Genomic DNA, 26438 nt, shown 5'->3' with positions numbered 1-26438 from the left:
ATAAGAACACCGTGAATTCATTGTCCCAGGAAGGGGAAACTTTATTGACACATTCCGGGGGTCAGATACATCACATGATCACACTGACATAACCACAGGCACATAGAGACAGGCAACAGAGCATGCACAATGTCGGCACTAGTACAGTGTATATCCACCTTTCACAGCAATGCAGGCTGCTATTCTCCCATGGAGACGATCGTAGAGATGCTGGATGTAGTCCTGTGGAACGGCTTGCCATGCCATTTCCACCTGGCGCCTCAGTTGGACCAGCGTTCGTGCTGGACATGCAGACCGCGTGAGACGACGCTTCATCCAGTCCCAAACATGCTCAATGGAGGACAGATCCGGAGATCTTGCTGGCCAGGGTAGTTGACTTACACCTTCTAGAGCACGTTGGGTGGCACGGGATACATGCGGACGTGCATTGTCCTGTTGGAACAGCAAGTTCCCTTGCCGGTCTAGGAATGGTAGAACGATGGGTTCGATGACGGTTTGGATGTACCGTGCACTATTCAGTGTCCCCTCAACGATCACCAGAGGTGTACGGCCAGTGTAGGAGATCGCTCCCCACACCATGATGCCGGGTGTTGGCCCTGTGTGCCTCGGTCATGTGCAGTCCTGATTGTGGCGCTCACCTGCACGGCGCCAAACACGCATACGACCATCATTGGCACCAAGGCAGAAGCGACTCTCATCGCTGAAGACGACACGTCTCCATTCGTCCCTCCATTCACGCCTGTCGCGACACCACTGGAGGCGGGCTGCACGATGTTGGGGCGTGAGCGGAAGACGGCCTAACGGTGTGCGGGACCGTAGCCCAGCTTCATGGAGACGATTGCGAATGGTCCTCGCCGATACCCCAGGAGCAACAGTGTCCCTAATTTGCTGGGAAGTGGCGGTGCGGTCCCCTACGGCACTGTGTAGGATCCTACGGTCTTGGCGTGCATCCGTGCGTCGCTGCGGTCCGGTCCCCGGTCGACGGGCACGTGCACCTTCCGCCGACCACTGGCGACAACATCAATGTACTGTGGAGACCTCACGCCCCACGTGTTGAGCAATTCGGCTGTACGTCCACCCGGCCTCCCGCATGCCCACTATACGCCCTCGTTCAAAGTCCGTCAACTGCACATACGGTTCACGTCCACGCTGTCGCGGCATGCTACCAGTGTTAAAGACTGCGATGGAGCTCCGTATGCCACGGCAAACTGGCTGACACTGACGGCGGCGGTGCACAAATGCTGCGCAGCTAGCGCCATTCGACGGCCAACACCGCTGTTCCTGGTGTGTACGCAGTGCCGTGCGTGTGATCATTGCTTGTACAGCCCTCTCGCAGTGTCCGGAGCAAGTATGGTGGGTCTGACACGCCGGTGTCAATGTGTTCTTTTTTCCATTTCCAGGAGTGTATATTTATCAATGTGGACTCAGTGCTAGGCCTACCCATTTTATGAACTGTCTCAACCTTGGCCCATTCATGTGGCACATGCTAGAGCTGCTACTGTCCAGTGGAATGAACCCATCCACCTGCCCCCCCCCCCCCCCCCCCCACTCAAACAATCCTACAGTTTAATAATTATTTTTCATTCTGTTATCTGAGGTATATATGTCCAAATTTTCCATATTTCCAAATCAAGAGCATGCTATGTACTGACTAGGAATCTTTGAGATTGACGCCACAATATTTTAAAGTTTGTCCTTGCACTTTGCTATTTGTAAAATTGTAGACTAATTTGATTGGAAATTGCTGTCTTTTAAATTGGAATGGCAGTCAGTAGAGTTCAGTGGTATTCTCGGGTTGATTATCATCCTTGTTCCATTACACAGTTTTACTGATTTGTGATTTCTGGGTAGTATGGTTGGATACCCATTTTTAATTCAAAGGCAATGTAATGGCATTCCTGGAATTTTCAAAGAGTTTTGAAATTCTATAGCGAAGTCCACACTTTTGATTGTCACTGAGGAATGGTTCATTATAAGCAATGTATTGAAGTAGTTCATTATGTTGTAGCTTTTCCCTTTGTAATTTCGAAGTTTAGCATACTGATACAATCTTTTTATGGTGGTTGCACCCCAAGTTGTACGAAAGTCTGCTCCCGTTTTTTTTTTTTTTTTTTTTTTTAAAAAAAAACTTCTAGGCAGCTGAGTGTTTCATTGAAAATGTCATCGTTGGATTTGGTGGTCCGTTGAGGATGAGCTTGTCAGATTTTGTACTGTACGTCACCACTCGTATTGCCTTTGAAGCTGTCTCATAGCTGTTTTGGATTTGATGGGTTACATGTTGTTAGAATTATGGACGATAAGGGTCTCATATGCTCAGCTGAGGCTGTGAGTGAGGCTTTTTGTAGTGTTAATTCCCAGTGGTTGTCGTTTTTCAGTAGTTCTAAGCACTAGCATGCTCCTCTGAACATCTGGCATAGGTAACCATCAACAGTCTTGAGATCCGTGAAACTTGTTGGTCCCTGTATTTCGGGTAGCAGCAATCAGCGATAGAAACATTCGGTTTTGTTTGGAGGTACTGTGTGTACTCAGCCTAGTGTGCCAGTTTTTGTGATTCCTGGATGATCTTCTATTGTAATTCCTTATTTCTGTCACTGAAAGATTTTTCTTGTTGTATTCTACATATAAGAGGTAGGGACATTGACATATAGTAATGTTTTCATGAAAGGATCCGCTTGCCACAGTTTGTATGAAACTGTTAATGTTGTTTCCTGAGGTGGTTTCCTTGCAGCTATTTGGCGGTGTCTTTTGCGAAGTAAACTCTCTAGGTGTTGCACAGTTAGTTTGCGTTAGTGTATGGGAAAACTGAAAATCCACCATGCTGCTTCGTTCTGTTGATGTATCTTCCCATTTGGTACATGAGGATCTTGTTGTTTCTGTTTTGTTGTTTGCTGGATTTGGCTTTTCGAAATAATGCCATTTCACTTCTTTTGTTCACATAATTACAGAAATATTTGATGGATTTCACATTTGTGTGTGCTCAGAACATTATTGGAAAGTAGTGTGTTTTATGGTACTATCCACTGATTATCTATTTCCAGTTCATAGCTGCCTCTTACTCACATTTTTGGTGTGAAACCACTGTTTTTGGGTGATCATCTTTTGTATTTGAGATAGCCATCAATTCCGATTTGTTTGTCGTCCAAGTATGGTTCTAGGTATTTTTCGTTCATTTTCCATCACTCATAAAAGACATGGTCCATGAATCAAGTTTTTCACTACTATGTCATACAGTTCCGGATATTTTTGTGGGTTGTGAAATTCAGCTTGGATGATTTTGTCAATATCCATGGGATCAGTTCTGTCATATAGCCATATAAGATTCTGTAAGTGAGGCAGTCCTCATTTTTACTATTTGATTGTATACATCCAGCATGTGATGGTTCCAAAGATGTGGAATTTTGTGATGACTTCAATAAAAGAGGTGAGGTCATCCACATTTTCTTATGTGGGTCATGGCATCTTGAGTGTTTTGTGCATGTGTTTCGGACTTCCTGTGTACGATGAGTATAAGATTAACGTTATTCCAATGCCATCTCTGTTTCCGTCATTTACGATTGCGTCTCGAAGGTGGATGTATTCTTCCATGCATATTTTCTTCTGATTCAGTCTTATGTAAAGCAAGCATTCCACTTCTATTTTTGCATACATATCTACCAAGAATGGTTGGAATAAACGGCGAGTGTTGAGAATGTGATTGCATCTTTCAAAGTCTCTGATAATTAAGCGGTAAGCATAGAACTCCCTGAAAGTGACTTTTTTGCTTGTTTCTACATCTGTTTCAGGCTTGATTCATTTCACATTAAAATGATATCCATCCTCTCCATGCAGAAATATTAATGGATACTGGAGGGCATCATGTGAACGATGTGTCTCTGCAAATGTGTTGAAGTCCTCTTCTTTGTTGTAAAATTATGTCACGGCTTGTGTTTTCATTGTCCACAAAATCTGATGGCGACTTTGTATACCTGAGGTGCATTAAATCAACGTTTGTGTTCTCCATGTGCTCTTTTGTCAGCTCATATTATAGCTCTATAGTCATCAGAAATCATTCCGTTTAGAGCTGTCTTGAATATGTTAATCAGTTGATTATATTCATGTAAGATCCTCTGTACATCTTTGACTGCTTCTCATCTCAATCCACTGATATCTGTGCACTGTGAATCAATTTTTGTTTCTTCATTTTGATGAAATATACTTACAGAAATTTATTATCTTCATTGGGTAGTGGTATTAATGATCCCATGTTGTGATAGATTTGTCATTGAATGGAAAAAAAAATATTATTTCCTCTCTGTTAGTTTTGATCTAAGTGACCCATTGAGAATTCATTTGAAAGCAGGTATGTACGCTTTTATATTCTGAAGGAAGTGTTTTGATTAAGGAGTTTCCCCAGTCACGTAATGTAAAAATTCTTGTGGAGGTGCTTCCAGTGGTGGTAATCGAATTTTTCCATTCGTGCAACAGAATCCTGGTGTTTCTCTACTGAACTTTCTTGCATTGAAAAATTGGCAGATGTTACCCATTTCCCCAATTACGACATGTTTTTGTTTGTTATATTCTTTCATCGAGAAATGCTACATTTGTTAAGTTGTACTGTTTACATGTCCTTGTCCGCGCTTCTTGTAGGGTGATATTTTCATGGCTGGCCTGAGTTCGCAGTCTTTTCCTATGACATTGTGTCACAATTCTCGATACTCCAATCCATTCATTTTGTTGTTCTTTGGTTTCTCTGCTTCTCATAATGCACATTCCAGTTTGTTGGGAACAAAAATGTGCTTTGCGCTCTTCATCTGTTATATTTTTTTGCTGTACGTTTTGTTTTCACTGTTTTGCTTCAGAACTGGCAAAATCTGCTCCTCTTTTACATTTGGGCAATGTCTAAAATATAAATCAAATTTACTTTTTATTAACAAATACACTAAGTACACTTTACACACTTTTCACACTTTATTTTCAATTTATATTCAGTCACTGTATCACTCTGGCTACTCACACTTCACTGTTTGTTTTTATTCACTCTCTGCACTACTTTTTCAGTGCCTTCCTTTGTCACTGATAAGAACCCGACGTTTGAACCCACAATGGGCCTTGCTTTATATGTCCCTACCAATGGGTAGACCCACCAGCAGTGAATTCCAGAACATACCAAAAAAGGCTTCAAATGGCCCACAATATTCCAGAACATTTCAGTGTGTTCTGGAATGTTCCACAATGATCTGCAATGTTCCTGAACATTCTTCCCAAATGTTTCAGACTATTCACAAACATTCCAGAACATCCCAGATCATTGTAGAACATTCTAGAATGTTGTGGAGTGCTCTCAAATGTTCTCAAATACTTTATAATGTTGTGGGATGTTCTAGAAATTTCTAGAGGATGAAACTTCCCTGCCCTTATATCTTCAAATAAAAATGGGCACCTTATTCATGGATGGGGAATAGAGAGGTATCACACCATGATCATACCAGGACTTGTTTCTGAGTTTTAGCAGCACACACATTGTACATTTACCTTTATAATATAAAAATATTGATTACTCTGTCATTGTTTGGTCAGTCAAGAGTGATAATGTATGAATAATGCTCCACAGTGTGGCAGATACTGAAATTGTATTCTACTTTCCAGATACCCTCCTGATTGTCTCCCACACAACTGGGACCAAAGCAGAACTCTTGGCACATGACGTTTTTCTATTTACCTTAATTGTTTGCTGAGCATTTGTCTTCACTAATGAAAAAGGTTTTTGGTAGTCTTGCAGAGGGCTGGGATTGATCCTATGCAGTGTCACCCTCCTGTCTTTGACTGTGTATTATGTTGCTGCAAGGACTTACGGTAAACATATTGACAGCATGGTGGATCATACTTATGGTCCATCCAATATTGGACACTGTCAACAGCAGATTGTACAGAGCTCAGACTGCTTTGCTACAGACCTCGTTTGGCCATTTCCTTTTTGAGTGTGCTCTAGCTGGAACTTGCAACTAGTTGAGGAAGTGGTCAGCCAAAATGAAGATTGGTAGCAACTTGAGCAGTATCTGTGGGAATGGCTAACTTAAAAGGAAGGTCTATGCCAAAAAAAACCTTTTTCTCTTCAAAGTAAAATCTGAAACCATTCATGTTCAGCTGTATGAAGAGAGCAATTTCTGGATGAAGTTTGTCTTTGCCCAATCCCTTAGTAGCCTTGTTCAGAAGCAACAGACATTTTAGGGGATAGTAGGAGGGCTCTTTCATTCATCTGTATAGGCACCAGCATCTCGAAAGTTTGGATCTGAAGTGTTTGGAGTGAGGAGGAAGGCATGCTAGGATGGTCTGTGCAGTTGTGCAAAGCCACTGCACCAGGATTGCGTAGTGGTTAGTACAATTATCTAGTGAGCAAGAGACCCAGGTTCATATCCCAGATATGGTACAAATTTTCATTCATTGCTTCATTCTGTATATTGTAATAAAACTGGTTATGATGAAGTAAATATACTAACCGATTTTGGATCAAATGAAATGACAGATTCCCAAGTTGAAGACTCAAAACCCAGAAATCCACTACCTTATGGCTATAAAAAACTGTATAAATATCAACATACACTCCTGGAAATGGAAAAAAGAACACATTGACACCGGTGTGTCAGACCCACCATACTTGCTCCGGACACTGCAAGAGGGCTGCATACGACCGAGGCACACAGGGCCAACACCCGGCATCATGGTGTGGGGAGCGATCTCCTACACTGGCCGTACACCTCTGGTGATCGTTGAGGGGACACTGAATAGTGCACGGTACATCCAAACTGTCATCGAACCCATCGTTCTACCATTCCTAGACCGGCAAGGGAACTTGCTGTTCCAACAGGACAATGCACGTCCGCATGTATCCCGTGCCACCCAACGTGCTCTAGAAGGTGTAAGTCAACTACCCTGGCCAGCAAGATCTCCGGATCTGTCCCCCATTGAGCATGTTTGGGACTGGATGAAGCGTCGTCTCACGCGGTCTGCACGTCCAGCACGAACGCTGGTCCAACTGAGGCGCCAGGTGGAAATGGCATGGCAAGCCGTTCCACAGGACTACATCCAGCATCTCTACGATCGTCTCCATGGGAGAATAGCAGCCTGCATTGCTGCGGAAGGTGGATATACACTGTACTAATGCCGACATTGTGCATGCTCTGTTGCCTGTGTCTATGTGCCTGTGGTTCTGTCAGTGTGATCATGTGATGTATCTGACCCCAGGAATGTGTCAAAGTTTCCCCTTCCTGGGACAATGAATTCACGGTGTTCTTATTTCAATTTCCAGGAGTGTATAAAAACACTTAATGTAATTACTACAATAGTTAAGGACTTCTTTAAAATATAAGCAATGATAAACAATTATTTGTACTCTATTTTTGTAATATACATTTCAAAGATGATTTTACATGAATAGATCGATATCTGATAATGTTTTCTTGCTAAATGTTGTTACAGGTAAATCTTTGTTCTAGTTCAGTACAGTCTGTAGTGTGAATATGGAGTACGAATTGTGTAGCATGGTGGTTGATGTTAGTTTGTACTATGAAGTGAAATGACTAAAAGTATATTTATTCAAGAACAGAAATTCCACCTGTGTTCATATTATCCATATTTAAGAAAATGAAGCCAAGCATCCTCTACATAAAAGTATAAAGTTGCATTTCAGAATCTAGTGTGGAGATGGGCTATGAGCCTACAACTTTCAACAACTATGAAAACAGTAACAGATGAGTACTATGAAAACTATTGATTTAAATTCTGCTGTTGCTATCTCTCTTCGCAGTGTGTCACTAACCCATAGTGCCAAGTGCTGTGAATTTGTGACCAGCCACCCAAATTTAAACTTACTTCAAAATTAATGAATCAACTCAGGGTTACAAGGGATAGTGAGTATCAGAATACCTACATCTGCAAAGTTGGATTCACTGTTGTGCAATGTACTCTGAAATCTTATGGTTTTATGGTGGCTACTTTCGCAATCCTCTTGTTCTTTGCAGTTGCTTTCTTCCTACTTGTACAAAGTACTGTCATTATAAAACAGGATGCCTTCGTGCTACATTATTGCAATGCCATAACTATATTTCACTGAAAATCGACAGGACCCGCCATCACTTTGGGGACTGGCAATGGCAACATTTACAGGTGCATTTATAGCCATAGGTATTTGTGTCAGCCTTGGGAGTCTCCACTTATGCAGCAACATTAGTTCCATATTCAAGGAAGAGCTACAATTTATGATGGAGTGATTTGTAAAAATAAGAAAAGCGTATGGAATGTGGATAAATGTAGAAAAGATCAAAACAATGAAATCAGCAAATGTGAATACTTCTTTTTTTTTTTAAAAAAAAAGTTAAGAAATGACCTTGAAACAAAATAACATATGTTAAGTATTTGGGCAGTTTGGTGACACAAAATGGAAGTTGTGTGGAGAAGGAGTAAAATACCTATGCAAAAAAGAACTCTGAAAATGTGACAGTTTTGTTGACAGCAGAAAGAGTTCTGACAAAACTACGAAAAAGATTTCCAAAATGATTTATCTGGTGTAAAGTATTCTTTGGCAGAAAATCATGAACGGTCATAAAGAAAGAGCAAAAATGCATGGGTAACTTCGAAAAATTATTTTTGACGTGAATGCTTAACATGAAACAGGCTGACAAAGTGACAAATGAAGAAATGCTTACAAGAACAGGAGAGCACAGAAAATTGGGAATGATAAGAATATGAAAAACATGTTGGTAGAGACATATACTGGGGCAAAATTACCTGCAATGAAGAGTTATCTAATGAAAGATTGCAGGGAAGAGAGGGAGAGGAAGAAGAAGGAGAGCTTGATTACTTTAAAAATGGATGAAGCTACCAATAGATTAACAAGAACGCACAGGACAGGTGAAAGAACTGACTGAACATTTGCCATAAGAAGGAGAATGGGGCTTCTTCAGGGTTGTGGGAAGGGAGATAGCAGAATTTGGAGGATGCAAAGCCTTGAACATTTCTTTTGCTTCACAAGACTGGATTTTCTTGATTCCTTTGAAATTTTTTAAGTTCTTGGCATCTCCCTTCTCCAGACAAAAGTGATAAAACCTTGCAAATAAATGTATTTTAGTACAGATATACATAGGAATTTAGTTTCAAGTGCTAATTATCCACTTCTGCTATAGAACTACATACATGCAAAAGTAGTATGAGCAAACCCTTCGAATTTGAAAAATTTATCTGGAATAGGTGTACATGGTTTAAGCTTACAAGACACATATCTTGCCTTTCTGCAGCTGGTCGTACAGATGTGTAATGTTAAAATGAATAATACTGTTTCCTCCAGTATACCATTTAGTTTTTGCAGATACGAGGGCTATCCACAAAGAACATTATGTTTTGGAATTAAAAATAAATAAAGTATTGGAATTTTTTAAAATTATATACAGATGAAAGCCACACTTAAATACTACTTTTCTACATAGTTGCCATTTAAATTAAGGCACTTATCGTAGCGATGGACGAGTTTGGAAATTCCTTCATCGTAAAATTCGTCCACATGCGCCTTCAACCACGTGGCAACTGTCTTTTGGGACAGAAAAGGTGTGATTTTTGTGGCTTTCCTGCAAAAAGGCACTACAATAAACTCTCAAAGGTATTGCCAAACTCTGCACAACCTCAGAAGAGCAATACGAAACAAGCGCAGGGGAAAGTTGGACTCAAATATCTTGCTGATTCATGACAACACCCGGGCCCACACGGCAAATGCCACTTGTGAAGTTCTCGAATCTTTTAAGTGGGAGTTGTTTCCTCATCTGCCGTACAGTCCCGACCTGGCACCGATCGACTTCCACTTATTCCCAGCAATGAAGAAGTGGTTGGTTATGCAGCGTTTTGATGATGACGCACAACTTCAAGAAGAGGTAACCACGTGGTTGAAGCTGCAGGTGGACGAATTTTACGATGAAGGAATTTCCAAGCTCGTCCATCGCTATGATAAGTGCCTTAATTTAAATGGAAACTATGTAGAAAAGTAGTATTTAAGTGTGGCTTTCATATGTATATAATAAAAAAATTCCAATACTTTATTTATTTTTAATTCCAAAACATAATGTACTTTGTGGATATCCCTCATATTTTGGAACTTCTATGACACCCACAACTGACCATTTTTTTCAGCATCTCATTCACATCTATATTAATGTTGTGAAAGTACACTGACGAGCTAAAACATCATGATCGCTGCCCACCATGAGGTTGACTGCGTGTTGCAGGCATGTGATGCCATTAGAAAAGAATGTAAGTGGAAGAGAGACGAATGGGTAATCATCGTAGTGAAGATATAGGCCACAAATGCGGAAACCACTGATATAATCGGTTTTGACAAAGGGCATATTATTGTGGTGCTGCAGCTGGAAACAAGAGTCTCTGAAATGGTGTAGATGGTAGCCTGTCAGCATACTACTGTTGAGAGGACATATGGAAAGTGGTTGAAGGATAGTGAAATAATGAGTAGGGCTTATGGTATTGGATGACGATGTTCCATCACAGAACATACAGACCGGAGGAGTCCCCACTGTGTAATCCAGTATAGGTAATGATCTGTAGCAGATCTGATGACAGATTACAGTACTGATGCAGGCACAAGTGTTTCAGAGCACTCTGTTCAAAGGCCACCGTTGAACATGGAGCTGCACGTCACACAAATTCTAGGTGTTCAAATGTTGATGCAACAACATCATTAGTTATGATTGTAGTGGGCACAGCATCATTGAGTTTTCACCGTGGACCAATATAAATGTGTCGCCTGTCGAACGAATCACATTTCTTGTTACATCACGTTGATGATTGGGACCTTACACGCTGTCATCCAGGATATGGCTGAACGAAACTTGCACTGTGGCACTTATGCAAGTCGGTGAGGGCAAATTATGCTGTGGGGTACATTGAGTTGGGCTTCCATGGAATCTGTGGTAGTGATCGAAGGCATCATGATAGCAGTAAACTACACTAACATTATTGCGGGTCACCTGTGTCACTTCATGCTTGAAGTCTCCCCCTATTGTGGTGACATCTTCCAGCAGGATAACTGTCCATGTTGGAAGGTCTGAATCTTGCTACAGAGGTTTGAGGTGCATTATAGTGAACTCTCATTGATGTCTTGGCCAGCAAATGTACCTGATCTGTACCCAATGGAACACATATCGGGTGCCAGCCGCGTGCCTGTAAACCACTATCCGGAAATTTGTGGGAATTGCTTGACCTGTGCCACATAGTTCTGAAATCCTGTCAAGGACTTGTGGGATCCATGCCAAGCAAAACTTCTGTTGTACTGTGTTTGGAAAGTGGAACAAGATGCTATTAAGCAGGTGGTTGTTTGGTTGATTGGCGAAGTGGCCCATACAGTGAGGTCATTAGACCCATCAGTTTAGGGAAGGATGGAGAAGGAAGTCAACTGTGATCTTTCCAAGGAACCATCCCGTCATTTGCCTTGCCTGAAGCAATTTAAGGAAATCATGGAAAACCTACATCAGGATGGCTGGATGCGGGTTTGAACCATTGTCCTCCTATATGTGAATCCAGTGTGCTAACTGCTGCACTGCCTCAGTCAGTAAATGGGTGGCCATAATGTTTTGGCTCATCGGTGTATCTAACAACATTCTTATGGAAGCTGACTATATGAAGCTCTTTGTTCTCAATAATTTTGTTGCTTGTTGGGCTTCATCAGTATTGATTGGAATAACACTCTTAGGTAGTATTTCCACAACAATGAATTTTTTAAATTTTTTTGGCTCTTTACATATTTTTAAAGGGTTTTTGAACTTATCCTTAGCTAATTATTTTGTTATTTGACTGCGAATGGCAACACATAAGTGTACCCTTAATCCAAGCATTGTTATTTGCACCCTCTGAGGGAATATCTAATAGGTTCATAACTACCAGAGTACATTACTTTTTTCTTAACACAATAACATGTATATTGTCCTTTTTCTACAATTGATTTGCATATATAAGATACAAAAGCCAACAGTACCACTAAAATGAGAGACTGACAATGGCAATACATCAAAAATTCATAAAGAGTACAGAGCAGTGTTCCGAAAATTATAGTACTGTAATAATAAAATGAAAATGTTACCTTTGGAGTAAATGAGTTTAATCTTTCCTCTTGTGTAATATCTTCTAGTAATTTTTGAACTGAATCTTTGTTCCCCAAGCTGCAATCTCGCGCTGCACGCAACATTAGATTGTAGCTTTCAACATTGGGCTTTACCTTCATATGCAAGAGTCTCCTCCAAACCTGAAGAATATTTTAACACACATAATTACCTACACTTATTTTTAGTGGCAAACATTGATTATTATGTACCATACATACACTGGCAGCTTTACATTAACAAGAAACAACTTTTTGGAAAAAAAGGTCATAACTGTTACTGAGGACTAAACTTAAATTCTTTTAAATGTGGATCAGATAAATATGGATCAAATAAGATTACTAAGCAACTGTAAGCTGCAAGTATATATACAGACATCTGTTTTTAAAAGGTATTCCACATGGCTCAGTCAGAAACCATGCCAGTGACAGTAACAACAAAGTGTCATGTAGGTACCAGGAATGTGAATGGAATATATAAACACAGTTTTCAAAAGAAGCCAACAGCTGATAATGAAAACAATTTTATTACACAGACATAACATAAGGCACAGCTGAAACTGAACTGCCTTCTCAACAAAGAATTTGACATTTGCATATGAGAAATTTTTTCGAATCAAGAAAAAATGTTGGTAATACCTTAGATCCTCCCAGAATACATGACTGTTAATTTATAAATGCTGGCTGGTCAGGATCAAACACAGGACTTGGCTGTCACCAGCGAGAAATTGATATGCTACTCTTGATGTACAGGCTGCAATGTTTTTCCCCGCCATGGAAAAACAGTACCTACTGTTTGAAAGGATTTGACAGAACTGGCTGCCATGTCTTGGCCCTGGATCCTGTTGAATGTTCTTGGACAGTTAGGCATCATTCCATTCTGACTGTGTTGACATATACTCACTGTCACTGTGACATTCAAAGCTTTTAGAGCTTGGAATTGTCTACTGAGAACGGATGAAAAGGAAATAATTATAAATTATCTGAGCACCCAGCAGCAAGTATTCAGTTTGAGGCAGGAGAAGTGTGCAGGATCTGTTGCAACAATAGGAACATATAATAATCCATGGATGTGCTATGAAAACAGTAAGGAACAGGAAGGACCCAACTTAGTTCAGTGACAATATTCGGAAGTTACTGCATCAATCCACACCTGAGATCTGGGTGCACAGTCATAAGGCACACCACAAAAGTTGGCAGGTGCAGCTAGAAAGTTCAACAAATATCTAAGGCTGGCACTTGTGTACACATGTGCAGTCTCTCATCCACACACTTTATCAGCTGGCTGATAGCTTTTAGAGATGGGCCCAGCCAGCTCTAACACAGTCATATTTTTCCCTCCGGATACGTGTTATCAGACTGTTAGTATGAGCCACTCCTTGGCTACTGTACCCATAATAATAAGTTGTTTTCTAGACTTAATAAACATCTAGTCTTCGTCACAAGTGCTATTTCGCCACAGACAAGTCAAAAGAGTCATATGTGGATGACATGGTTCAGAATGTTATCATCTACGCCACCCCGGATAAGGAAGTCCAGCTATAGGGACTCTCTTGATGAGATTTTGTCAAGTGCCCAGTCGTGTGAGTTCACATAAGCTGCTGCTCAGCAGCTGGAAGCTTGGTGCGCTGTTATGTCAGTACAAGGTGGCCCAGCTGTGTACCCTGTGTCCAGAAAGGATGACATCGGGTAGTTCAAGCTCGCCAGTCCAGCACTCCTGTGTAGCGCATATACGACATTCCAGCCACAACTCTCTGTTGCCACACAGTGCATCATCGTGTTACCCAAAACATGACAGATCAGAGTGTCCGCAGCGTTGGGCCACCTGTCTTAAGTGTTGGAAAAAAGGCCATAATATGGCTGGCTGCCACTCAATGGCACAGAATGCAGCATCAGAGACCACAGATATGGATACTAAGGAAGTGTTGTCATCAGGGCCAGTTCCCAATTATAATTCCAACAAGATTTTTGCCGAGGTTTCGGATCTATTGCAGCGGCTGTGCCTGCAAGTTTACACTGGCATGGCAGTTTCCCCACTTAATGCACAAACATGTTCACACCTTGGCTCTCCACAGTTGTTTCCGGTAAACAGGCACCTCACAGTATACACTAAATAGCAAATCCTCTTGCTTGGCCAATTTACAGTGGAAGTTGGCTATAAATCAGTGACTCGTCTATTACCATTACTGCCATCCATAATGACAGTTCAGTACACTTTTTCAGGTTTGATGCCTTTCAGACATTTGGCCTTTCAGTCACAGACTTCAGACAGTTGGTATTTGCTGAGGACCCCTGTCAGTGTTTGAAAACTCTGTGCTTAGAATTTCAGGATATTTCTGCAGAAGGCATAGGGTTCACCACAGACTTTCAAGCCCACACAAACTTGAAACAGTCTGCTCATCCTAGTTTTTTGTGTGCTAGACAGATTTCCCTGGCTCTCTGCTCCAAAGTCAAGGCAGTAATTGACTGGCTCGTCTCTCTCAGGGTTATGGTTCCCATTTCCTGTAGTGAATGGCTCACATTCCTTGTCATTGTTAAGAAATCCTCTGGGAAATTGTGTCTCACAATGATTTTAAAGGCTCTCACGAATTCACAGTCCATGTTTGATATGTACCCACTGCCACATCCTGACAAACTGTTCACATGCTTAAGCAGGGGGGTCAATTTTCCTCCAAACTTAATCTTTCTGAAGCATTTACGTGTTACCCTGAATGATGAGCCCAAGTGTATCATGGTCAGTAATGTGCCATTTGACCTTTATCAATACCAACAGATGAAGTTTGGGGTGGCAAGTGCCTTGCAATTTTTCAATGCTATCTGGAACAGGCCACAGCCAATATTCTGCACAGTTTCAACTTATTGGATGACACTGTTGTTACAGGATATACTAGGAGCAACCGACTGGGCTCTCTTTCAAACACTTTGGGCCATGGGTCTGCGTTGCAGTCTGCAGAAGTCCACATTTATCCAACCATCTCTTGAGTATCTGTGACCTGTCATCTCGAGGCAGGGCGTTGCACCCATGGAGATTCTTGTCAGGGCCAAATCGCTTTTCACTGCGTGAACTGCAAGCTTTTTTATGTAAAATTGCCTATTACCACTGGTTCATTCCTAGGGCGTACACCATCACACACTCACTGCATCTTCTTCTACACAAAGGTGTTCCCTTTGTTTGGTCTCCAGTGTGTGACCAGGCCTTCACTATGCTGAAGTAAGGAATGCCTCCAGTCACAGAACTGCGTCTTGCTATCTTTGATCCCCACAAACCATTGGTTTTGCCTACAGACGCCTTGCAGCACAGTGAGGGGGTGGTCCTTGCCCATAGGAATGCAGACAGCTCAGTGCAACCACTGGCATTTGCATCCAAAACTCTAAGTACAGTGCAGCTTCAGTATTCTCATGTCAAGAAGGAGGTGCTGGCAATAGTGTATGCGGTCAGCAAAATTAATGTTTTCTTGTATTGCACCAAATTCGAACTGATTACAAATCATAAGCCCCTAATTTCATTATTTATTCCATCTGTCTGCATCCCTGATAATGCAGACCATAGGTTGCAGTTGTGGGCTTTGTTCCTCTCCAAATATAACTGTGACATTCATTTCCGCCCCACAGGGCAGCATGGCAACACGGACACCTTAACCTGTCTGCCCTTTAGCTTGGATCCCGAATTTGGTCAGGAGGAGCTTCTGTGTTTTCAGTTGGATGTCTTCTCCCACCAAGCGGTACACAGTTTTATGATCACTACTCACTACTACCCGAGTTGCCAAGGCAACAGTAGCTGGCCCCATCGTCAGGTAGGTAGTCCGCTTTGTCCAACACGGATGTTCTTTTTGTCACCCACTCATATAGACCGTTTCACAGCTACTTTGTCTTGTGCCATTCTCTTCTGGACTTAGATGGGGTCTTTCACATCTTCACAGATGATGCAGCTGCCCGGGTGATCATTCCTTGGAGTCTGCAGTGGGAGGTTTTTACAAATGATACATGAAGGGGCACTGGGGTGTTTCCCACACCAAAGTCTTGGCTCACAGATGTATTTACTGGCCCAGCATTGACTGAGAACTGGAACACTTGGTTACTGTCTGTTACCAGTGTGTTAGTTAACAGGCAGCTCCAAGGTAATTATTCTCTCGATGGCCTCCAACAACACAGCCCTGGAACGCATCAGTGTTGAGTTTGTTGGCCTGTTTCTGAATGTGCTCTGGCTGATTGTCATTGAAGCATTTTCTCATGCCGCCCGCAGTGGCCGAGCAGTTCTAGGCACTACAGTCTGGAGCCGCGCGACCGCTATGGTCGCAGGTTCGAATCTTGCCTCGGGCATGGATGTGTGTGATGTCCTTAGGTTAGTTAGGTTTAAGTAGTTCTAAGTTCTAGGGGACTGATGACCTCAGCAGATAACACCCATAGTGCTCAGAGCCATTTGAACCATTTGCCATTTTCTCATTTTCCATATGCGGCCCAATGCCCCTCGACCATTACTCAAGTGAATATTCATGTTCTTTCCAGTTTTTTTTTTAATTTTTTTTAAATAGTCGAAGGTCCTCCTATTATACTCATTTCTGACAATGGACACCAGCTCCTTTATCAGGGGTCTTGTGACTTCTGTGTTGGTCAGGCATGCACCTTGTCCAGTCCCCTCCATTTCACTCACAATTTAACAGGGAGGTTGAGCAGATTGTTAATACCTTTAAGGCCCAAATGAAATAAATATATGAAAGACTTCCCCACTGAAGACGCATTAAATTTTTGTTTCTGACAGCCTTGTTGACAACTCCTACTGGTTCTTGCAGCCCAGCTGAGCTTCCCTATGGGTGCTGCTCCATCTTCTCCATCCTGGTTCTCACCTGTCATCGCATTATGGCATACTAGGTTTTATACAAGGGATGACAGTTTGGGCACATGTTTTTGATCAGCGCCCCTGCTGGATAATGGATGTCATTGTGCACCAGAAAGTTTGCTGCATCTACACCCTATGGACAGGGGACTGGGAAGTATGGCACTATTGAAATCAGCTCCGTGTCCGGGTGAGCACCCACCATCCTGTCTCGCCTGCAACACAACCTTTCCCAATACTCTGGTCACTGGGCAACCTGCCTACCTCCAAGGGTTCCAGCCTCCTCTTCCACCTGTGGCACTGCCTCTGCCCAAAGAGCCTACACCTTTGCAGCCTCCAGCAGCATCTCTGGTTATGCTGAAGCCAGATTGTATACCCCTTGCTGGTTCAATGTCACAGAAGCTGTGTCTGAGAGTGGTGCTGCCTCCACCTTCACACCGCTGCCGGACATTTCCATTGACTGCCTGTTGCTGGACCTGTCATCCATTGCTCCAACAGGGGTGGGGGATGACAGGACTGTCACAGCTCTCCTCATGCTGGCCACTTTTGCCTGCATCCCCAGGTCATCAGTGACCAGGGGTTGCTTGCTCCTCTCACCTCTGGAGCCTCCATGGTTATTGACACTGTCTCCCCATTGGGGCTGTCCACACTTGTCCCAGGGATCAGCAATGCTCCACCCATACCTATAGATCCAAAACCGAGATATGGATGCGCAATCGTAAGGCATGCCACAGAAGTTGGCTGATACAGCTAGAAGTTCACCAACCATCAGAGGCCGTCAGTTGTGGATGCACGAGCAGTCTCTAGTCTGCACACTCTAACAGCTGACCAACAGCTTTTAGAGATGGGCCCAGTCATCTCTAACTCAATTACGTGTTTACTTCTCGATATGCGTTATCAGACTGTTATTCTGAGCCACTATGTGGCTAGTGTGCCCATTATTGTAAGTTATTTTCTAGATTTAATGAAGTTTGTTGTGTCAGTCATCGTGGTGAGTTCTCTTGTGGGAACATAACAGTTACCACACAGCTAAAGAGGCTTGGTAGTGCGTTAAGACAAAGCCAAAATCTTGGTGACAAATAAAAGATTCACAACATCAAAATGATGTAAGGAACACTGTATGAAAAGTAAATAGTGGATTTGAAATGCAGATCTTACTTTTGTGGTGTCAAAAGATGCTATAACTTTTGTTTCTATTTAAAATCAAAGGTCTGAAGCCATTTGCGAAGATGGATGTTGATCAAACTGTGCTGAAATGGATAATGTTAAAAAGAAGGGTGAAGCACTAAATCTAATCTTCCTAAATCAATTCACTGAAGAGCATAAAACTGTTCCTATTCTGACTGCCCCACACAAACAAAAATGACAGATATATAAATAAATGATAATGATGGTAGTATCTGTTCCTGAACGGTTACTGTTGATATACATCATTGGGGACATGTTGAAAATGTGTGCCCCAACCGGGACTCGAACCTGGGATCTCCTGCTTACATGGCAGATGCTCTATCCATCTTTTTTTCCAATTTATTAGTCATATCATTCCACAGTAGTACATAATTTTCAACTGACATTTAAAAGTAATAAAACAAACTAAAATTAATTTCAGGTTCCTTGGCATTTTATAAAAAAAAATCCAAGTCTAAATCAGGTAGTGATGTTCGTCACTTGATCGTATTTGTATTTCAAAGATCAAATTGTCTCTCGTTTCTTCATATTCTGAATCGTATAATCGAAAATGGAGTTCACATGACTGTTCTTCTGAGGAAGTTGGCGTATGTATCATAATAACTATTCATGCGTAGTAGCTTGTGATGCTGATTGGAAATGTACGTCCAAAAATTTCCTTCGCTCCTTTCTTTACTGGAGAGCAGGTAAAATACCGCGTGTCCGTTCAACCAGTTGACGGCATTTTTCTTTCAGTTGGGGTATAGCTCTTCTTCCGGGTATAAAAGGCATGCTGGCATTATCAAATACGGCAGTTTTCTCTGCATAGTTGCTAGTTTTTTTCTGATTGACAACCATATACACTCCTGGAAATGGAAAAAAGAACACATTGACACCGGTGTGTCAGACCCACCATACTTGCCCCGGACACTGCGAGAGGGCTGTACGAGCAATGATCACACGCACGGCACAGTGGACACACCAGGAACTGCGGTGTTGGCCGTCGAATGGCGCTAGCTGCGCAGCATTTGTGCACCGCCGCCGTCACTGTCAGCCAGTTTGCCGTGGCATACGGAGCTCCATCGCAGTCTTTAACACTGGTAGCATGCCGCGACAGCGTGGACGTGAACCGTATGTGCAGTTGACGGACTTTGAGCGAGGGCATATAGTGGGTATGCGGAAGGCCGGGTGGACGCACCGCCGAATTGCTCAACACGTGGGGCGTGAGGTCTCCACAGTACATCGATGTTGTCGCCAGTGGTCGGCGGAAGGAGCACGTGCCCGTCGACCTGGGACCGGACCGCAGCGACGCACGGATGCACGCCAAGACCGTAGGATCCTACGCAGTGCCATAGGGAACCGCACCGCCACTTCCCAGCAAATTAGGGACACTGTTGCTCCTGGGGTATCGGCGAGGACCATTCGCAACCGTCTCCATGAAGCTGGGCTACGGTCCCACACACCGTTAGGCCGTCTTCCGCTCACACCCCAACATCGTGCAGCCCGCCTCCAGTGGTGTCGCGACAGGCGTGAATGGAGGGACGAATGGAGACGTGTCGTCTTCAGCTATGAGACTCGCTTCTGCCTTGGTGCCAATGATGGTCGTATGCGTGTTTGGCGCCGTGCAGGTGAGCGCCACAATCAGGACTTGATACGACCGAGGCACACAGGGCCAACACCCGGCATCATGGTGTGGGGAGCGATCTCCTACACTGGCCGTACACCTCTGGTGATCGTCGAGGGGACACTGAATAGTGCACGGTACATCCAAAGCGTCATCGAACCCATCGTTCTACCATTCCTAGACCGGCAAGGGAACTTGCTCTTCCAACAGGACAATGCACGTCAGCATGTATCCCGTGCCACCCAACGTGCTCTAGAAGGTGTAAGTCAACTACACTGGCCAGCAAGATCTCCGGATCTGTCCCCCATTGAGCATGTTTGGGACTGGATGAAGCGTCGTCTCACGCGGTCTGCACGTCCAGCACGAACGCTGGTCCAACTGAGGCGCCAGGTGGAAATGGCATGGCAAGCCGTTCCACAGGACTACATCCAGCATCTCTACGATCGTCTCCATGGGAGAATAGCAGCCTGCATTGCTGCGGAAGGTGGATATACACTGTACTAATGCCGACATTGTGCATGCTCTGTTGCCTGTGTCTATGTGCCTGTGGTTCTGTCAGTGTGATCATGTGATGTATCTGACCCCAGGAATGTGTCAATAAAGTTTCCCCTTCCTGGGACAATGAATTCACGGTGTTCTTATTTCAATTTCCAGGAGTGTATTATTCGCATTTCCACAGGCAAACTGATGTTCATCTGTATCAATCAGGTTGCAAGTGGAACACAAAGGGGAATCAGCCAGGTGACTTGAATATAGTCTGGAGTTAGTTGGAAATTTCCTATTCACAAAATAATACCACAATGACCGCACTTTAGTTGGTAAATACGGGTGGTGTATGTTCCTCCAGATATCATGCAAAGAGTGACCGACGTATTTTTGTTCTATAATGTTCTTGTTCTGAAAGTTCATTAAGTTTTGGTATACTTTCTTGACTTTGATGACATCTTTCTCAGGTGTTCCCAGTCTCATGTAGCTATATTCTACGAAGAAATGTTTAAGGTGGTAAAGTTCATTTGGGATGTGGTGAATGTCTATTGGGGGGTCCTGGCTGGCCGCCGCTATTTCATTTAACAAGAATGTGGTGACACTGTTGACTGACCGCTTCCACAGTTATATGTTTTACAGACGTACAATGCTAGCGCTTTATTGTACACGTCTGTGAGATTCAATCCACCGTTCCCAATCATTAGAGTCAATGTTTGGTACTTGACTTTAAAGATGTGGCCGCAGCTGATGAAGTGGCCAAAAGCAGCCAAAATCCTGTTCGCCACTTCCCTCGGCATTGACAGGGCTTGCACCACGTAATTTAATTTAGAGGACAAATAGATGTTGACGAGAGCCACTCTTTGTATCTCATCAAGAGTATGGAGATTGTGCTGACGTGTACAGGCATGGATGTTGTTGAGGATTGTTCTGTAATTAACTGTGATGGTCTGCCAAATATTCCTTGTATACTCCACCCCAAGACATGTCATGGTGACAATTTCCTTTATTGGCCCATGAATGGGAACTCCTAATCCGCTTCCAATATTCACGCCAGACTTATTTCTATTCAGTTTCGCACAAGATACTTGCTCATATTTGTTTATTATGTCGAGTGCTTTCTCTATCTCATAGTTGTCATGACAATAAATGCAACATCATCGGCATATGCCCTGCAGACAATCCTACGGCCGCATATAGAGAATCCTTGTAGGTTGTGGCTCAGGCGTAAAAGTAATGGTTCGATTGCTATTGTAAAGAGTGACATAGACATCGGGCACCCTTGTCGCACCGAACTTTTCATTACAATGGACCTACTGGACTCACCGTTTACCATAACTGTCGATGTTCACTTCTGCAGAAGATTTGTAATAATGTCGATAAAACCTTGTGGAAAGTTCATGGCACACATGGTGTGAAACAGGTGAGCATGATCAACTCTATCGAACGCTTTCTCAAAGTCCAATGATACGATGGCGCATTTTATTTTACAGGCTGCGGCAATGGAAATAATATCTCTATAGTCGCACATTGTTTGGTAAATTGATCTGCCTTTTCCTACGCTCGATTGATATGATCCAGTGACTGTGTTCAATACTGACTTTAATCTTTCTTTTAAGATGCGGGAAAATATTTTATAGTCCGAATTTAGGAGAGTGATAGGCCTTAAAATTTGTTACAGATTTTCCTGCAGGATGTTTCGGGATTAAAACAATGGTTCCTTCTAGGAAGTCGTGTGGGAAGCCATTGGCGGAATTCATTAATTCGTTACATATACATGCTAATTTGGGAATCAGCTGCCTTCTGAACATTTCATAAAACTCCGCCGGGATTTCGTCAGGCCCAGGAGACTTATTTTTCGGGCTTTGTTTTATAGCGTCTGCGACTTCTTCTTCTGTAATTTCAGTTAACAAGTTGTTTGCTTCTACCGGGTGCCTGCATGTGAATCCTATCATGAAGTCATTGTCCACCGGGATATCCATTGTCGTTTTCCCTAATAACTCTGTGAAGTACTTATGAATTCCGTTCCTGATGTCACTTTGCTGTGTCAATAATCTGCCGTCAGAAGATCTTAGTTCGGTTATTATTTTCCTGCGTCGCCCCTTCCTCTCATTAATCACATGATATATAGATGTTTGTTCTCCTTTTACAGCATCGTGAAGTCCTGCTCTTACTTGATGACCTTCCAGCTGTTTCCGCTTCAGTCTGAGAAGTTTAGCCTGAATCCGTTTTATTTCCACGTAGTTGGCGATTATGGATGCATTAGATTGGTATAGGTCACGAAGGACTAGGAATTAATATTCTATCGTCTGTTTTTGCCAAACACTTTTCTCGTGGGAGTAATTCATCAGCGTTTTTCTTATCGCGGGTTTCACACATTTCATCCACCATGCCAGTGCCGAGGTATATGAAGTGAATTTGTTCTCACACGCATTCCATATGTTATTGAATATTTCGTGGTACTCAGGGTCTTTTAGATGTTCCACGTTCAACTTCCACAAGCCTCGTCCCCTGTACGTTTCTTGCCGTTTTAAGTTCATGGTACATATGTATGCAGCGTGATCTGAAAAGATAGTGGGCCATAATTCTGTCTGGTGAACGTGCATTTCCAGGTCGACTGTTACATAGATCCTGTCGATGCGACTAGCGGAATGATTCGTAATATGAGTGAAACCCGGCAACGCACCGTTCTTGAGCTCCCAGGTGTCAATTAAGCGGAGTTCTGTAATTACGGCTCCGAGTTCTGCACAGTTATTAAAATGTGACATCTGGTCTTTTGGAGACAGCACACAATTATAGTCACCTCCAAAAATGATATGCTCGTAGTGGCCACCGAAAAGGGGAACTATGTCATCTTTATAAAAGTCAGCTCTTCGCCTCCTGTTCCCGGTGCCAGATGGTGCATAAATATTTATAAAACGCGTATTGTGAATGGTGACAGCTAGACCTCTGGCGTTTGCCAGTTTCTCGACATCTTTGATGATAATTCCTTCTTTGGCGAGTATCGCAGTTCCGAGGTCACTGTCGCTCCCTGGATTTACGACTGCATTGTAACCTGTGATGGCATCCAGTCTAATATCTGTTACGTCTTGTAACATAATAACATCAATATCAGCGGCATAGAGCATGTCTTGCAAGTTCTTAAGGTTTAATTCGCTACGGATCTTGTTTAGATTTAAAGTCCCGATTCTATAAGCTTGTAATGAATTCATGATTAATTAAGTAAGTATACAAGTCGTTATGGCCCTCTGTTGATAAAGCCTATGGTTTTCCATGTGATGGTCGAGACGATGTCTCGTCCCTCATTTGTTTGTCTTTCTGCACTGGAATCATTCCTCCTGGTAGGTGTGACACTTCCTTCATTTCCTCATCTGCGGGCAATTCTTCAATGTCATCTGCCCAATTTTTCGTATCACTGTGTGAGCCACCAAGGGCACAGAGGATAGTGCATCTTCAGGGACTTATCCCTTGCACACTCCCCGTGAGACCCACATCCCCAACATGTCCACACCACTACATTCGTAGTGCACCTAATAGATATTTGCCCATCATTCTCATTACTCGTGGCAGATTAATCTACCAAGGCCCGTACGAATTCGGGCACAGTGTGTGCATTTGCACAAGAAGGTCAATGGCCAGGAAGACATATTTTAACTATATATGATGGTAGTATCAGTTCCCGAAAGAACTGTTACCGTTGATGACCATGCAGGTTTGCTAGAATGAAATGATAATTAAATGGACACCCCAGCTGCAGGAGGCGTTGATATACTTCATTGGGGAAATGTTGAAAATGTGTGCCCCGACTGGGACTCGAACCCGGGATCTCCTGCTTACATGGCAGATGCTCTATCCATCTGAGCGACCGAGGGCACAGAGGATAGTGCGCCTGCAGGGACTTATCCCTTGCACACTCCCCGTGAGACCCACATTCCCAACATGTCCACACCCCTACATTCGTAGTGTGCCTAATAAATGTTTGCCCATCATACTCATTACTCGTGGCAGATTAATCTACCAAGTCCTGTACGAGTTCAGGCATGGCGTGTGCATTTTCACAAGAAGGTCAGTGGCCGGGAAGCCATATTTTAACTATATATGAGGGTAGTATGATAATGAATTCAAGAAGAACTGGTGGTATCCAGTACAGGAAAAGCCATGGAACCAGACAGGACACACAATGAGGTGACAAAAGACACGGGACAGTGATATGCACATAAGAGGTTAAATTAAAAGAAGAATGTCACAAAAGCTTAAGAATGCACAGAAAAGTAAAGTTAGACTATTTCATCACAATTTTGGAGGAATGAGTAATCCAGTAGAAGAGCTTCTTGTCTGTTTAGGAAATTTACAGCTATGAAACGGTAGAGATTCTGTGCCTATCTAATCACCACATAACCACAGGATTAGAGAAGTTAAACATAAAAGACTAGCAAACCTGCCAATGTTTGCAATTGCTAAATATGTATGGAAATTGGATGTATGCACTGATCTCCATCTCCCCTCCTCTCTCTGTCCATCTCCTTTTTACCCTTGTTAAAACTAACTGTGCAGAAAAGAAATAGGTGTCCATATTTGCACAACACAGCCCTTTTTCTTGGAGTTGGTTTTAGAAGAAAACCTGTCCATTGATGTTTAAAAAATTATTCCCTACATCTGTCTCAATGTTTATTAGAGTATTCTGGAGCAAACTGAAGTAAATTAACCAGGAACTTTTTGAGGTTTTTGCTAACAATGTTTGCCTATTATATCTTACAAATTTTTTAAAAAATATGGCCATCCAAACTTTATGAGTATTGTATCAAAATTTGAAGTAAATCGGAAAAGAAATTTTAGAGATTTTTGCTAACAATGTTTCCTCTTTATATATTACATATATATTTATACATAATATGTATTTATGCCTGACTGAACATTTAGTAATTGTGTAGAAATCTGAAATAAATTGGTCAGGAACTTTTTGATTTCTGCCAACAATTTTTCTCTTTTATATAGATTATAAATAATTATACACTATACATATTTAAAATATGTAGCACATCTCCATTTGAACATTTATTAGAGTAGTGTGTAAAAATATGAGGTAAATTGGTCAACACCTTTTCAAAATTTTTGGTTACAATATTAAACTACATGTTGTCTTTATATAGTAATATAGCTTACTACCTTACTTATGCTGAAGTAATATGGGAAAAGGAGGAGTTGTTACATATATTAAGACAGAACACAAGTTCAAACAGTGAGACATAGATTTTGACGTGATCAACACATAGAAATCTGTGCTTGTGAATTAGTACTAAAATATTTTGCTTTTAATTGTAACTGTATATTGATCTCCATTGGTAAATTTTAAACTGTTTATGAGGTATCCTTAATATAACATTCATCAGACATCAGCGTGTAGTTAATAGACTGTGGTGATTTCAATGTAGATTATCTGAAGGAGTCTGATACAAAAAATGATCTGGAAACCATATTTGTATCCTACAATTTAATCTCAGTGACCGACTTTCCAACATGGGGGGACAGAGACAACAGGACCCTAATTGATAATGTTTTCTTTGATGCTCAGAGCAAGAAAATAATTTTATACCCTGTAACAAAAGCTCTCTCTGATATTGATGCACAGTTGTTTAGGATAAATGAGGTAGTGGCTTACAGAGTAATACTTCTCAGTGGAAATCAGTTACAGTAATTAATGACTTCAGAACAAATGTTTTTAAGACTAGTTTCCAAGAGATGATCTGGGATGAAATTTATAAAGAACCAAATACTGACACAAAATGTAATCTGTTCCATGATAAATTCAAATCCCTATTTGAAAATAGCTTTGCACATGGACTAGTCAGATAAGATATTGAACAGCAATGTAAAAAGAAAAGGAGGCATGGATCACTAATGGTACTAAAGATTTTTGTGAAAGGAAATGGGAATAGATCTGTTGGCATGAAAAAGTAGGGATCCTTCAATATTTGTGCAACACAAAGACTACTCAAAATTACTAAGAAAAGTCATTAAAAATCAAAGAACATGCACATTATGTCACAAATCGGTAATTCCGACAACAGGCTTAAGGCTATATGCAATGTAAGGGAAAAAGAGACAGGATAACCGGCCAAAGAACAGAATATGTCATTATTGAATAAAATGGAAGGACTATAAAATTCAATCCTATGAATATATCACCAACTTCTCCCACT

The 26438-nt window shown here is 42.1% G+C and overlaps 1 protein-coding gene across 3 annotated transcripts in view; it reads right to left on the bottom strand.

Moving 5' to 3' along the window:
• LOC126356194 (pentatricopeptide repeat-containing protein 1, mitochondrial-like) overlaps positions 1-26438 on the bottom strand; it is a 72633-nt gene that overhangs the window by 37867 nt on the left and 8328 nt on the right. For all 3 annotated transcript variants that reach the window (XM_050006977.1, XM_050006978.1, XM_050006980.1), the window contains exon 5: positions 12113-12274. In XM_050006977.1, coding sequence (XP_049862934.1) covers positions 12113-12274 — 162 coding nt within the window. The remainder of the gene's footprint in view (positions 1-12112; positions 12275-26438) is intronic.

This window comes from Schistocerca gregaria, chromosome 3 (assembly GCF_023897955.1).
Source record: "Schistocerca gregaria isolate iqSchGreg1 chromosome 3, iqSchGreg1.2, whole genome shotgun sequence".
Lineage (NCBI taxonomy): Eukaryota > Metazoa > Arthropoda > Insecta > Orthoptera > Acrididae > Schistocerca > Schistocerca gregaria.
The sequence above is the reverse complement of the archived record's forward strand: the minus strand, read 5'-3'. Positions and strand labels throughout refer to the sequence as shown.